At 42.0% G+C, this 16,180-nt stretch overlaps 1 protein-coding gene across 9 annotated transcripts in view; it reads left to right on the top strand.

The window, feature by feature from the left end:
• Positions 1 to 16,180, top strand: part of LOC107225987 (venom dipeptidyl peptidase 4) — a 212,444-nt gene that overhangs the window by 167,518 nt on the left and 28,746 nt on the right. For all 9 annotated transcript variants that reach the window (XM_046730474.1, XM_046730476.1, XM_046730475.1 and 6 more), the window contains exons 5-6: positions 1,644 to 1,718; positions 14,665 to 14,717. In XM_046730474.1, the coding sequence (XP_046586430.1) occupies positions 1,644 to 1,718; positions 14,665 to 14,717 (128 nt within the window). The remainder of the gene's footprint in view (positions 1 to 1,643; positions 1,719 to 14,664; positions 14,718 to 16,180) is intronic.

Genomic DNA, 16,180 nt, shown 5'->3' with positions numbered 1-16,180 from the left:
AAATTATATAGTTCCCTCCAGTTTTAATACCAAAAATTATGAACTATTGACTATTGCAATTTTCGTGTAAAAGTATGAAAAACATAAACTACATTTTCTGGCTCTAATCATCATACTTTATCTAGAAAACCAAATAACGAATGAAATCGATGTATTTACATATCAATCCGGGACCTAGTCGTAATTATAAAATTCCTACCGCTTATTATCGTTGCAATTTTGAGGATAAGCTTCACCTCTTCAATCATTTTCCCGGTTTCCGTATTTACAAACCCGCCCGGCGGTGAATTACTGCTGGGACCGGTTCCTCTCTTGCTGCCGGGAAGTCGGCACACCGTGACCCGAAGCTGCTCCGGCATTGTCATTACACATTACGATTATTGCCCTTCTTATTATGATTATTATCATTGTGATAAATTACTGCAGGAACGCACCGCAGCAACCATGCGTCGAGGAAATTGAAGAAATTTGATTACCATGATAGGAGATAGAAATAAAGAGATAGGGGCGTGGCAGGGAGGGGGAGCCGCCTTCCGCGATAAAGGTTGAGACGAAACCTTTTACCTTCTCGTAGTTATATTATATATTATCGTCATTTTGCCAAATTGCTGCGTACATTCAGCGAGCAATAAGGAAGCTCCGATAGTAACACGCCGCCTTGCAGGTATAACAATTTTCTCTACGCGCCAGACCGTCTCGAGAATTTCCCTCCCGCCTCTTTTATTTTCCTGTCTTCACTCGTGTCTCGCCTTCTAAGTTCACCTCAAAGTTGATAAATTTTTTCCCCACCCCATCTCACACTCGTTCTTATTACCTGCGCAGTATCTACGTTGTATACTTTTTTTTTTTTTTTTTTTTCCTCAAGGATTTAAACAGAAGAAAATTTTATGGGTTTGGAAAAAGAAACATTTTTCTACGGAATATCGTCGAACGTTTTATAGGCATATACATATACCTAAGCGTTTTACCCTTCTCTCAAGACTCGAGGGAGACAATTAGTAGAAACGCGGAGAGATAACGGTTACTTAATTGCTTAAGTGGGTAACTAAATCTGAGCAAGACAAAGATTACGTGTGTATATATGTTTTCTCTGGAATTTTTTTTTATTTTTACTTGTTTTTTTTTCGCATTACGAGCTAAACGATATGGTCGATTAGCTAGCTGTGTTGTGATTTAATATTTACATTGAGAAAAATTAATGGCCGTTTAGTTTTTCCTTGTAATTAAGGTATTCCGTTTACCTTGAATTCATTTCGAGGACGTTTGCAAAAACGTCGGGAATCCAAGAACTGAAAAACAGGTTTCCTTTAACGAAGGAGCTTGTTGTAATTTATCAGAAAAGTCGTTCTTCTCGTATTCTTGTCGGAAAGTAAATCGCCATTATTTTTAACGACGGTAACGCATTTGTCCTAAATCGTTAGTTAAGCTTCGTCTATCTCGAAGAAAATTTCTCTTATCGCCATCCAGACCCGTGGAAAAGATTTTATTTTTTTTTCATGTCAGACCGGATCCCACTCCTAAATTCTCCGCTGCAATTGGTTTTCGTTCAATCCCTTTTTCCAGAGACTTGACCACCCTTGAATTGTAACCGATTTCAGTCCGACCTTCAATTGTTCTGATAGTATTTCCTACGTCGTTTGCAGATCCTGGCTATCAGTTTCGACTACGAGATTTCGGCCGATCGTAACTACCTGCTGCTCGCTTCCAATTATCACAAGGTAAGAAATATCCCAAGTATTTTTAGTGTTAATATAAATAAACATATCTACGGAGAAAATCAGGATGCTTGTTTTATCGTCGGTATATCGAACGGGGAAAAACAAAAAATTTACATCAAGTATCGCTGTACCCCAATGTGGACTATAGTATTTTTTGGTATTATTGCAAAGTGGCTTACACGTTATGGAATTTTGATCCCTGGTCAAAAGTGGGTTGAATTTTTTTCAGCCCCGTATCGTTTATGGGCAACTATTTTCCACGGAATAGGTAGGCGGATATGATTCACCTGTTGGGCCGAGTTCTACCGACCGCGAATCCCAATAAGTGGCCAATAAACCGTGTTATACGATAAACGACTTCGTTGGAGCTAAGAATTTTCCAGAAAAGTATGAACGAACCGCGAATTCCTTCTTCTTTTATCCCTCGTACCGCGGTGAGAAATTGAATTTTCTTCTTTCACTTATCGTCGTTCGCGAAAATTCTGGCACAATTTATTTTCACTTTTCTATTTTCCATTTTCTCGCCTCTCGACGTCGAGGTAATAGTGTGTTTATAAAATCGAATCGGATACTATTATACGTAGACAAACGTCAGCGAGTAAAGGAAGATAGATATGTATCGGTTTTATCATCCAAGTTCAAACGTCAAGAACTTTGGTAATATTTGCTTACGGTTTAGCGACGTAACGGCGTTCCTAGCTGCAGGCACATACTTTGGAAACGTGTTTCTCTTGGCTCAGGGGCAAATAGAGTTTTCACTTGGAAACTTCCAAGCTTTTAGTCAAGGAGGCAGGATTCCGTGTACCCAGCAACATCGAACGTAATTTCCAATCCTACTTTCAAACATTTTCTCTTCATACTCCAAACCATGATTGACGAAACATTTATTCCAAACATTTTCGAAGTCTTGAGATGACACTACCCGCAAGGCGAAACATCCAGTTTCGTCTCTTGTGTATCACGTAAAAATCATTCTTGACTGCGACATGTCCCGGACGTTAAATCGAAAAAACCTTAATGTCGAGTATACTTCGGATCGATCATATTCCACCGCTTTGGCCACAATGAAACTAATATCCCCGAACAACGATCGCCCGTCGTAAATTACCGGCGTCTACGCAGCTACGGATAGGCCAAAATATCTTCTCCCAACTCTCCGAGAACTTGTCCCCCTAATTTGGCACTAACAATTGGAAGTACTCTGACCGAATAATAATAAGAGCCGAAACTCAGCCTCGACTCGGTAGCAGTTTCTATATACGACATCCGACTCACGGAAACGACAGTTGGAACAGTTGTGCTTTGATTGATTTCCCCGGCGAAACACGCTAATTACAAAATGGGTATTAAACACGTCGGTTAGAACGGGTAGACCTCAATTGTCCGGATCAAGACCAATGGCGCGTCTTCCGGCTGGTTCGTAATTACACGCCTATCCCCATGTGCGTCCTGGTAGTCGAACATCACGGATCGATGAAAATCTCAAACTCCGGTCATGTTCTTCTTCGGCACTCGGTAAGTGGCCCGCAGACATTCGGATGTGTCGTTCTTTGACAAAGGAACAAATCGAAAGTCAGAGCCAAGCTCTCTGAGCTTCTTCTTCTACAAAAATTCTTGCCAATGTCATATTTACACCTAAGTATATACGAGCTGTTCACTCGAGTCAACCATCGTAACGTTCCATCGCATCCTTCGTTCTCGCAAAACCTGTAGCCAGTCGTTCTTCGACCATTGATCCCGCTTCGGCGCTTTGTCGTACAGAATCTGATATAATTGACCCGCACGGCAAATATTCCCACAATATACACGACATTGGTCGTCTATATATTCATCTATCTATCCGTCTGTCTATCTAACTGTCTATCTGTCGGTAATGAAGGTACGTCACAGGACCTGCAGGAACGGAACATGTGGGCACGACCGGATCGTGCTGTCGCCAGACATTGTCACTGCTCGATCCCTTTCCCATGGGCATGTATATGGGAGGGATTAGCCGTTTGACTGGCTCCACGCCGAAGGCGAAGCTTTCGCACCGCGGATTTGCCGCAGTGCTCTGTGGCAAACGGCAGTACGTTGGGTATTACCACTAGCAATTCCGCACCGTCTGACCAACACCGGCAGCCCGCCACTCTCCCACACCATATGCGGGTGTAGTGGGATATACGTGCCTGCATTACGGAGTCGGTGACCGTTCCGCAAGCTCTCTTCGTCTCCCTTCTGCTCGTGTGGACCAGTCGATACAAATTCGTTCAATCGGCCGAATCCTCGCCTGTGAAAAGCACCGGGATCTTTCAAGGAGACCATGGACGACGCGTTGGACTCCTGTCGGGTACGCCGAGTTCAGGACAATTATAACTTCGATCACTCCGTACTTTTAATCGTGTTGTATATAGAAATCGCTTTTCAACTTTTCAATTCTACGACCCGATACACGAGTATTAATTATGAAATGTTCTTTTCACCTTTCAAGTTTTCCTCCGTTGCTCGAGGGCTCTTGGAATCCTGCATGACGGAATTCTTGTAAACGTAGTTTTGAAAAGTGTTCGCTATTTATGAACTGTATCTGATTACTGATCTTTGTTAAACGCGAACAATTTTTTGATGCGTTGAGAACGCTCCGCCTTGGCTCGATTTCCGATTCGCAAAATGCATATTTACGCTTGTCGAGCACACGCTCGGCTAATTGAATTGCACTACGACGTGATAGATCGCGTTTACCGATGAGCGTAGTAAAAGTTTCCATCCACTTCGTAGAACGAGCAGCAAAAACAGCGCGACGTTCTGTTTGCTCGGGGTAGGTATAATCCTGGATTTCACGGAATGAGAGGAGCGTCGCGCGTCAAAGGACATTCGTGATCGTGCCAGGATCCTCCCGTGTTATAAATATTTCTTCGCCTTGGTTCTACCGGTCGGCACGAGTGTTCGTTTTTCGTAATTTCCTGGACTGTCTAGACTCCGGACTGCGATACGTTTTCCCGGACTCTTCGTGCGTTTGTCATCATTCAAGGCGGGGCGACACGATACGGATGAGATGTCGGAAGGATGTGGCGGGAATCGAGGATCTGGCTGGGGCTGTAGGGCATGGAGCTGTAAGGGTGGCTCATCGAATACGTGATGCTGTCGAACGGGGAACCGTTTCTGTTTATTTTCCTAACTGTACGAACCAGAATCTGGATTCTGACGGTGACACGGCGGAGGGCGAGAAGTGGCGTTGTTTGAATACCAACAAAGGTTTGAACCTCGAATAGACAATGGGGCTACCGCTTGCTAGGCCTGTAGCTGCAATTTAGATACGGTAATGATATTGCTCCATTAAGTACCTACCTTACCCGGACTACTCGCTCCCTCCGCTATCTTCAAAGACAATTATCGCGCATCCCTTCGATCCGATGCCTCTAAAGCCGAGCTTGCCCGATAACCGAATTCACGACGCTTCGCTCAGTGTTCATCGTGTTATATCCATCGAACGGCCATCCCTCAGGCTCGTGTCTCTCGGAAAAAAAACATCTATGTTTATCCAACGAGTTTTAATATTGCTGAGAGTTTTTGCCTAGTAAGTGTACCGGGACAATCTCTTGAAACTTTAAAATCAGCCGCGCATGCGCGAGTTTTATCGGCTGTTCGCGCAGGCTGGCCATCCCGAGTTTCAGCTGTCAAACTGATTCCGGCGGCAATGTAGTCGATACGAATTTTCGAAGTTAGAATCTTAAATAATTGAGGTAGTGACTCGGAAAGGTTTGGGAAGCATTTGTTACTGGGTCGGAAAGTTGATTCTTCAGAGAACGGTCGGAATTCAATGCTTATTATGCTCTTTGAAAATTCAAACGTACACATTTTTCGTAGGTTGGCCCGCCTGCATTGCAGACAAGAATATCGCTGCGGAAAGATTTCGCCGACCAATGACATTGAATTATTTGGCGCATGCGCGGTTGATTTTCAAGTTTCAAGATATTGTCCCGGTATAATAATTTTCCAATAAATTTTGTAATTTTCTAACCGAACTACGTATGCAGTGTCGGGTCTTCGGACTGGATGGAAAAGAAACGAGGAAAAATGAAATGTGAATAAATCATCTCAATTTTCTACCAACACAAAGCTGGCCATTACCGGAGTTTGTGCACCGGGTAGAAATCGATATTTTTACCAGTCATTGCTTCAACTGTATTGAATTTTTTATTTATTTTTTTTTTAATAATTCTGACGCTGATCAATCGACGCGGTGTATAAAATATTTTTCACCCACTTTCTCGCAATTTTTCGAGAATTGAAAATTCGGGGTAAAAGAGGCATCGCGAGAAATTCTTGCTGAGGGTTAGAGACGGTGAAAATGAAAAAAGTAAGGGTCTAAAGGGTGCCATCCTGTGCTGCAGATGTAAACGAGCGATAAAAGAGCGGGAAAGAGATTCAAGAGAGAGAGAGAGAGAGAGAGAGAGAGAGAGAGAGAGAGAGAGAGAGAGAGAGAGAGAGAGAGAGAGAGGGGGAGAGACGGCAGTCCGGAGGATTCCCACGTTCGAATTAGTGAAATTCTTTGAAAATATTTTTCGCCGTTATCTCCGGGACCTGTCGCTTCGTTTCGAGGAAAATGCGATTACTGTCAACTTCATATTACGCGTCAGGATAAAACGAGAAAGAGAAATGAAACTGTAGAAGGATTACCGCTGAATGTGTACGAATAATTTTAATCCCGGTGATCACTCGCGATTAAACGAAGTCACGTTTCCTATTGCCTGCATTTTTCCTTCACCACTCGCAACTTTGTTTTATTATTCATATTGTTTTTTCATCCTCCCTGCCCCCCCCCCCCCCTCCCCCCTTGACGTCGTCTTCTTTTTTTCACTCTCCGTTTCTTTTAACTTTGTTCAAAGCATTATAAATGCTTTTCCAATAATCCGTTGAAGCCAACAGCTGCGGGGATCTCGCTTTAGAGGCAACGTGTTAGAAAATTGAGCAAATCAATTTCAAAGTCAAAACTTTTCGCTTCGGATTCTGAAATGCGTACATACTCATATATACGCGCCTCCGCACACAAACACGCACTGCATGTACATATATACAATGTATATGTGTGCACGTACATCCTTTTTCACTTTTATCTTTTTTCTTCGCGAAATGTTATATTACTCGAGGAGGATCCTCCCGCGTCCGGTAATTTTCTTCTTATACTTTTTAAAACTACCCTACACAGCACCGACTCGTTACCGCCAGCTGGATGTGGTACTTCCATTATTTATTTTCCTTTTCCTTCTGCTTTTTATTTATTTATTTATTTTTTTTTTATTCCCACTCATTTGTTTCCGTACCTATCTCGAACTGCTTGCCCCGAAAAAATTTCACCCCGAAGACGAAAATTCGGTAAGGCAAACGAGGCTGGTGTTTCGTTATACTTTCGAAACAAGTTTCAATGGCTTTTTTTTATCACCGTTGTTACGGGTTTTCAGGGTTGCTGAAATCGCTCGAAATTTTCACCTATAAATCGCGCGGTATGCGCTTATAACTTTGGTATCAATCAATGCAGGCACTACGCTTCAGAGCCTCCGATGGATGAGACCGCCCTTTTTTACATTGAAAATTTGATCGCGGACCCGGACCTATTCATTTGCCGGAATGCCCTTCGGGCGCGGTTTCGCACCGTCACCCTTTTTCTCTCTGTTCGTTTTCTTTTTTTCCATCACGTTCCGACAACGGAAACGGATTTTGAATAGTAGGAAACCTGTTACCGTGCGATTCGGTGCGGTCTATTTTCCTGGACAATCACCCTGCACTCAAACAGCGGTAGTGGTAGTAGTAAGTCGCCATCGACTTCCGTTTTCAACAACTTCCGATCAACCGCGATTACGAAGTTGCTGCGGGTACGAGGTGGGAAATAATAAGTTTAAAACTTGCCGCAGCGATTCTATATACCCGTAGAGTCCTCTCAATTTCTATCTGCCCATTTCCATTCAACTGAAATTCGACCAAAACCGAGAATCTCTTTCCTTCGTATTTCTCACTACCAGGTTTGATCGGCTCAAATAACATTTTACGAAAAAGTTAGTTTAACGCATCTTTGCCATATATATATATATATATATATATTACACTCCGGAGATCAAATACGACTGTTTTTTCCTGCATGAAAAATCCATTAGCGGGTATAACCGCAAACATATCTCTGTTCCTTTTTTTTTTTTTTTTTTTCTTCACTCTCAACTGAATAATCATTTCAGGGTTTCACACATGACCGAGCCCAAAGTTTTTATACCATGTAACGTAGGAGTAGAATTCATTACGTTAAAAATACATATTTTTCTTTTACAGACATTTGTACAGATATATTCGTTGAATTTTTTGAAATAATGCAAATCTCCAAATCCTGCAAGAAAATGAACAATTAATATTTAATAACTACAGCAGTGGTTCTCTTAGTTTCAGCAATTTCATCTTATATCTCTAACTTTCTTCTATTCTTCGCAAACTCGGTTTCATTGACTTCTCCCGTGTAATATCAAGTTTTCAATAAACAAGTTTATCCCATGCTACACCGGAGTTTTCTATACAGTTATACAGGGTTGAATTGAAAGTTGACATTCCACCGCGATGAACAAAGTTTTCATATCGCTTCGACACTGCAGAATTTAATGAAAATCTCCATAGCTTATATTTATATATCCACGCTATTTTTTTTCCTGAATATCTCTCTGATTATCGTATTTGTATAAAATGACAGCTGTCGGTGGTATCGTTTGACGACAAGGAAACAAAAAAATTTGTCATCAAGGAGAGAAGAAGGTACCTCAATGATACGAGCTCTTTGTCACACAGTTGCGAAACGATGCGCTCTTGTAAATGATCTCACAATTTATCGGCCGTGTCTCGATCCGTTCTATTTGCCCGTTCGGCCGTTATTAGCCATAATACGGATGCAGGCATAATGTGTAACACACATGGCGTGACCTACTCGATAAACCGAATGGGCGTCGTTGGTTACGCGAGCCTTGGGTAAATGTCGTCGAATACAATTATATACGGGCCCATCTCGTTCAATTTCTCTCTCAGTGCATCTTCGATATTCCGTAATAATCCGTATTCCGCATCCTCTCGAACATAACCTTTCGACATGTCCAGCTTCCTGCTGCGCCCTCGAAAACGCCCAAAGGGTTTCCGGTCCGCGTCGCGAGTGATTTATGCAGTATCGTAGGACACGTGTGCACGCCCACCTTGTATACGTGCTTGCTTGTGTGTGTGTGTGTGTGTGTGTGTGTTTGTTTGTTTGTTTGCATGCCACCTCTGTCCCTACTCTAACTCCTCCGGGCACCACGGCAAATTTCCGATAGTTATACCTGTCCCACTGATACAAATCAAAACCCGGTTCGACACAGCCATACTTGTTAGGTCCGGCCCGTTCCATTCCATTTCGATGAATTGTTTGGCTTATGTGGTGTTGGAATTGGAATCGGTAAAAGGTTTGCTCCCGTCTAACGAAATTCAGTTTAATTTCAAGTTAGCGACCGTGAGGGATGTATGAAAGAAGAATTAGTCGATTTCGGTTGTTATAGAATAGTTTATTGCAAAAGTTGTGTCTTGCGAGCCTTTGACCGGGCCCAGCCGATCATCATCAGGTTACGGAACATAAATACAAACGAAAATTGTTTGACAGGTGTTTATCATCTCTTCATCTCTTAACTCTGACTCGAAGCTAATTTCAAGATTGATGACTTATATTCCAAGTACCAACATGTTTGTAGACATGTGTTTGTACAATGGTTTCAAGGTTAAGTTGCGTATGTATTATACGACTTTAAAATTACAAGTTGATATGATATATTCAATTTAACTAACCAAATTTCTCATTTAATACGTATGGTCAAGCAAAGATTTATTTGATCTCGGATACTTGTTTGATCGTTGACTTGCCATAAGCATCTAACAGACAGTAATAATTCTATATCCATTGATTAATTTTCTTGTTTGAGTATTAGTGTGATTTCACAGAATCCGTCGTTAAATATGAGGCTGTAAATTGAAATTTTACCTACAAATGTAAACGTATGATTTAATTGTTTTTGAGCTGTTATTTATCTCGGAAGGAGAATATCATGCCTCCGGATACAGATAGTCCGACCAGGAGGAATAAGAATGGAAAAAATCCTACGGAAAATTTAACGAGTGCTCAATGATGGATGCGAAAAGCTCGGTGTGTATACGAGTATGCTCGTTTCGTTCGATGAAGAGGTAGGATGGTGGTTTTTACGATCGATTTTCAATTTTCCATGTATATGCAAAACGCGCGAGCTGGGACACAGCATTCCATTAATTAGGGAAAAATCGACAAGCTCCGATATGCTTTCACGTGGATCCTCGAAAGCTCCTCATTTTTCAAAGCTCCGAGGAGCCGGGGGCTTCGTACCGGTCCCCTTAATGGAACCGGAGTAGGTATAACGTGACTCCGCACGTTCGGGAGAGAAACGTTATTACGGACACGCAGGCACGTAGCCTCTGTCCAGTTGACCCAAACCTCGGCACGTTACACCACCTCGCATAAATCCGCTGACAGTACCAGAGAAATTATCGTCCCATTGTCCACCTTGGGACCCCGGGCTTTGCCACGAGGACGACTTACGTCCCGCTCCGTTGGCCGCACGTTCCTTCGGGGGTCAATCCCGCCCCACGCACCCTGCTGAGGTAATTCACTCCTCGCTGCTCCTGCTGTATTAGCCTTCGCTCATGACATGAAAGTCGAAAGTCGAAAGTTCGAGAGCCGAACGCAAGACAGCGGATAACGCGATGAAGAAGAAGGTTGGCGAACGAATGGAAGATGAATATTTCATTTCGGACAGTTTTGTTATTGAGATATCGAGGAGGGGGATTACACGGTCGGAATTGACAAACGGGGGGCCATTTGATCTAAGTCATTTTCGCAGGGTCCAACGTGGAGGATCGTCACCCGAAGCATACTGTCATAAACGAAGACTTTCACACTTGGCAACGAACGAATCGGTCAAATGATTATTATTCTACGGGTAGCGACGAGTTTTTCAATGAAAAACTAAAAAGGTAAAACATTCGTTCGTGGGCAGCGCAACGCAGCCGACTTGCAAAATTTCAGTCCACTCAGGGAAAATGCGTTGTTATTACCCTCAAAGTCTGAAAGCACTGCACGTTTAAGTGCGGTCTTTCTCAAGTTTGGCAAATTTCCAATCGAAATACCTGGTATCCAAGAGAGCTATTGGTATAAATCATGGGAGAACTGGCGGGTGGCGTGAACGCTCAAGTACCACAAAACCGCGCGCAGACTCTTCGCGGTCTATTGCTTTTGGTTTATAGGTACCCTATACGTCGATCGTTTTTCAACGACGGGGAGGGATGATCACCAGGAGATCGAACGATTAGATCGGATACCACAGCTTGGACCGGTCTGGGTATTAAAGGTACCACCGCCTGTATAGGTCGGCGTTGAAAAAGCTTAGTTTTTTTTTCATTCAATTTCTGATCTCGGTCCGCTTCCCTTATCGAGCATCCCTATCGGAACTTTGCCGGACTCGGTACAAGCACGCCACCTTTAAGGATATAGGGCCTCCATAACTTCCCCGAACTTTCCGGGGTCAGTGATTACCGATATCTGTTTGAAACTTACAGTAGTATTTTCTTTATCCGACGTGTATTGCCTACAGTGTCTAAATCTGCAGATTCCTTCTCTGAGCTTTCCTGAGAATAATCCGTAACTTTTTTCGGCTTCAGTTTCAGGGTGCGATGAAAGCTTTTGAAAATCTTTGTGGCAAGTTCGTCCTCCGATCGGAATCCTCCTCAAAATATTCCTCGAGTAAAATATCTGTAACAAGGTTAGCCGGGCTTGAATGCTTTTCGGCGAACGTTGGGATTAGTTTGAAAATCCTAGTTTGAAATGTACTTAAATATTTGAATATATCCAATCAGCATTTCACGACTTTCCGCGCGCAACTGCATCGCGAGAGTAGCTATGAATATTTTTTACTTTTAAAGTAGTCGTAAAAGAGGAATTCACCTCGGGATCTCGTATTCCAGACGCATATATCATTCATTCGTCGATCCATCCGTTCGTTCGTTCGTTCATTCATTCATTCATTCATTCATTCATTCATTCGGTCGTTCCGTTCGTCCGTTCGTCTTTCATCGATTCTAGACTCGTCGGAAACCAATCTCTAAATTGGTGCCAGTCAATACTGTGGAATAACGCGCAACTATTCTGGCTTTGATCGCGTACAAATTTCTCGGAAAAGAAGAGCTTTTGAAATTTGTCGTGAGAAATTGTTCGTTGCATAAAAAAGTAAAAAGACTAAAATGTTTCGCAACTGCGATGTATTATTCCATTCACGTTGCTAGATTCCAACGCGCGAATCCTTGGGAACACTTCACTTTGCAAGTAAATGCAGAGGATGTCAAATCTGTATGAATTTCCTTCCAACGCTTCCCTTCCCTTCCCATTTATTTTCCCCTTTATCTCAATGAAAGGTGGACCCCGGACAGAGAGAAGCCTGCGTACCTTATTTTGCCATCGAAAATGCCAATACAACGAAACCAATCACTCAGCTCTTCCCTCGGTATATAGCTGTAAGCGCGCACCCTTGACCTATCGCATAATATTTCATCACATCGGAGGAGGAGCACTTTCATTCGGCAATTTCCCCCCCCCCCCCCCCCCCCCTCCATCTCTTCCCCCCGAGATTAATTACCACACGCCTTTAATTACACTCCAGGGACGCGTCGTTTTTCTAATTAATTTTACCCCGAGCCCGCTCTGTTTCACCAACGGTATCATTTATTAGCCACTTTGAACATTATCTCAAGACAATTGCTGGGCTGTTATTTTTTATTTTATTTTTTTTCCTATACTTTGTTATTTCTTCGCCAAAGTTTTTCTTTCCTTTTACTTTGTTTTTTCTGCTTCTTCGTTCATTTAAATCGCGAACATACGTTATAGGTATTGTTAAACGAAAAAGACTTATCGAACAACGGTTTATTATTGTTTTGCTGCTTCTGAATTCATACGAGGTTACCGTTACCGTTCTGTATTCCGCAGCTGTATGTCATATGTGGACCTGTTGTCGGAGTCTATGACTATCAGTTTTGACACGTTAATTGACACTTGCTGTCCGCGGTTGAAACATGGAGCAGCATATATATTGCGAAGCGGCGCGCTTTGCGGGGCCTGGGAATCGCCGATATTTCGTTATTTACACGAAACGATGAACCCCGATTTTACTTGGCTGCTATCGGTCGCCGCGTTAGCACATAAATTTGAATTCACCTGGATATAGAAGCATCGATACTGTCTATTATGCCCAATACCTAAACCGAAATCGGCGGCGCAGCCAGACTTTATACTATATACATGTATAAATATAAATATAAATATATATATATATATTGTGTATATATATATATATATATATATATATATATATATATATATATATATATATATATATATACATACATATACACAATGTATATAGCTACCCTCGTTACATAGCAGGGTATAATAACGTGATTTATGACTCTCTGCACAGAAAGAGTTGATGGAGGTAAAATAGCGTCACAGAATATCACCCTCGAGACGAGAATATTATATACACACACACACACACACATATATATATATGCATGCATTTAATATGACATATAGATCGACGGTGATATTAAATTTGGCGTTTATCACTCCCCGGACAATCCGTAGAGATCCACGATTTAGATAAAGTGCATTTCGAAGTAGTCGCGAAACGGAGAAAAGACTTCCGTTATTCGCTACCACGGTGAGAAATAAATACGAGAACTTGGTTAAGCCTTGATTTTAGGCTCGTGGGGGCCGTAGAGACCCCACGCATTTCATTCTTTTCTCAGCTGCTGGAGAAAAAAGCATCCTGTTGCTATTTTAATCACCTCTCAGGAACCTTCCAACAAACCTGTTGTCTATGTTCGCGCGTTGTTTTCTCCATTCAAATTTTCAGGGTTTCGACTTCTGAGATGAAAATATTGTTTATTTACGATAAACGATGAAATTGAAATTTGCAACCCATAAATCCTTATTGTCAGATGTAGAGACAACCATGATTTTCAGTACGAGATCTCTTATTTGTATGGCAGATGAAAATATTGCATCAACAAACGGGGCCTAACGAAGCGTTTAATATTGTGCGAATGAATTGAAAATTCGATGTATCTTCTCGAGAGAATTCATCAGTTATGAACGTAGTAGGTATCATTGATTAAATGTGCAGGTAATTTCAGACGAAGGTCAAGTTTTTCGTATCAGGATTTTTGCCACGACGCGCTTGATACTGTTGGAATAAAAAGACAAAGGACGAAGCGATCCTGGAATTTGTTAATATACAAATTGTGAAATCCTAGCAAGTGGCCAAATCCTCTGCAGCTGGAATTTGGAAATTCCATTATAATGAATTCTGGCGTGACCTATAGTTTTACGAAATTTGACATCGACGTCGAACAAAGGGAACAAGTATTTGCAATTAGAAGACGTAATTAATTTCAGGTTGCCACAAAGTTATTACATCGTCGTCGTCGTCGCCGTCGTAGGTGGTGTAGGTTGCTCAGAATTCCGGGACCCTTATCGATTCCCCCTCCATTCATTCACACGTGGATAAAGGTATTGTACAACCTCGTTGTGTACACCGCGTCGACAGATGCCCGATAATTACCAACTCTCGTCGGTTCTTTCAATTACCCTCAGCACACCGGATTCGTGTAACGAATGGCGTGCGTCGCTTACGTCACGCGCTTTTAACACTCCCGTACGAGGAAATAAACCCTCTCCTTGTTCTTCGCGCCGTTTTGATAAACCTGCGAGAAATTTTTCGTATACACAATTTTTTTTTTTTTAGCATTTAGGATAAGAACGCGTAATCATGAAAGCTTAATAATGCGAATTGAAACAAGCGTTTTGTAATGATTTAATTCATTTCTTTCGTTGCAGTTGTATCGTCACACTTACTTGGCCCACTACACGATCATCAATCTGCAAACTCTGTGAGTATACCGATGATTTAGATTTTCAGGGATAAAGGGGGGGGGTGGAGAGATGGAGGAACGGAGGGACGTCACTGCGGTCTTGTCAAAATATATATATATAACGATATTTCAGACTTATTTCATATTAAGATTTAGATTTGCATTTTAATCTCGGCAAGAGCCTGCGTACAAATTACAAACTGTGCGCGGGGAATTTAATCCGGTGAGTTTCATCCGTAGATTTATACGCCAACTTAGCATTTAAGTGAGCTTACCTCTCGCGGTGCGATTAAAGTCGTCCGCGAGTTGAGACCGCGAATTTAGCTTACCTCGCATATTTGTCGCTCGTTAGAAAAATAATACTGCGCGCAGTGCGCGGACAGGAGAATTTAGGTACGTACGACGGGTTTGGGAAAGTCGTGGGGGAAATAAAGAGAGAGGGGAGAGAATGAGGAAAATTAGACGCCGCGTCGGACGATCGCAAAAACCCAACGGTTCCATCTTTCTCGTGCCGCATTTTCAGCCTCGCTTGGTTTTTCTTTTTCTTTTCTTTCCTGTTTCTTTTTTTTTTTTTCTTTTTCAACGTTATTTATTTCTAACCACTACTCTCCTCTTTCCCAATTTTCAAGTCTGCGGCACTTTGCACGTATACGCAGCTGTCTACGCGAAGAAAATTAGCCGAGTCGTCTGCGGGGTGGCAAAACGAAAATGAAGGAGAATTCGGTGGAAAATCCCAAGGCGAGATACTCCCCGTGTACTCTATCAGTTTGTTTTTTGTTTTTTTTTTTTTTTACTTTGAACAACGTTTTAATTTTTTTATGATTCGTCACACCTACACTCCGGGGAAAAAAATTAATTGAATAATCAAAGAAAAAAATCAAGGCTTGTAAAAGACACGCTGAAATTGAGTTGCAGATTTATACTGACGTAACTTTTTCCTCCGCGTGGAAAAATAATTAAAACCGTTAATTCTAATGAAGTAAGATCGATCGTTGATACATATTATAATAACTTTGACGGTTCTTAAAAATCTGCGCGGTTTGCTTAAGTAAATGAATCGTTTGACATCAACATTTTATCTTGGTTAATTAATTTTCAGTTTGATAATTCGATAGCTAAATGATTAAAGGTCGAACTTTTAAAATAAAAGATTGATGATTTTTCAAGTTATCGCCGATTATCCGGAATAATTTCCAACCTCGTGTCGAAGTTCTCCGCGTATTTCGCGTTTGTCAATCCCACGGTCATATTTCTCACCCAGGCATTCTTAGTCCGAGGACAAGAACGGGGCTCCGGATCCTTCCTGATCCATCATCGCAGGGTGCGGATGACGGTGATACGTTGATACATAATAGCGTGCACACCTCGAGCGATCTTTGGGGATGTTGCGGGTGCTGAATCGTGCGTTGTTGTTTGTTTCGAGAATGCCCCGTCCTTGGTATCCATTTATCTTTCGTTACGGTAAGAAATTGCAGGGACCG

This window comes from Neodiprion lecontei, chromosome 2, assembly GCF_021901455.1.
Source record: "Neodiprion lecontei isolate iyNeoLeco1 chromosome 2, iyNeoLeco1.1, whole genome shotgun sequence".
Taxonomy (NCBI): domain Eukaryota; kingdom Metazoa; phylum Arthropoda; class Insecta; order Hymenoptera; family Diprionidae; genus Neodiprion; species Neodiprion lecontei.
The sequence above is the reverse complement of the archived record's forward strand: the minus strand, read 5'-3'. Positions and strand labels throughout refer to the sequence as shown.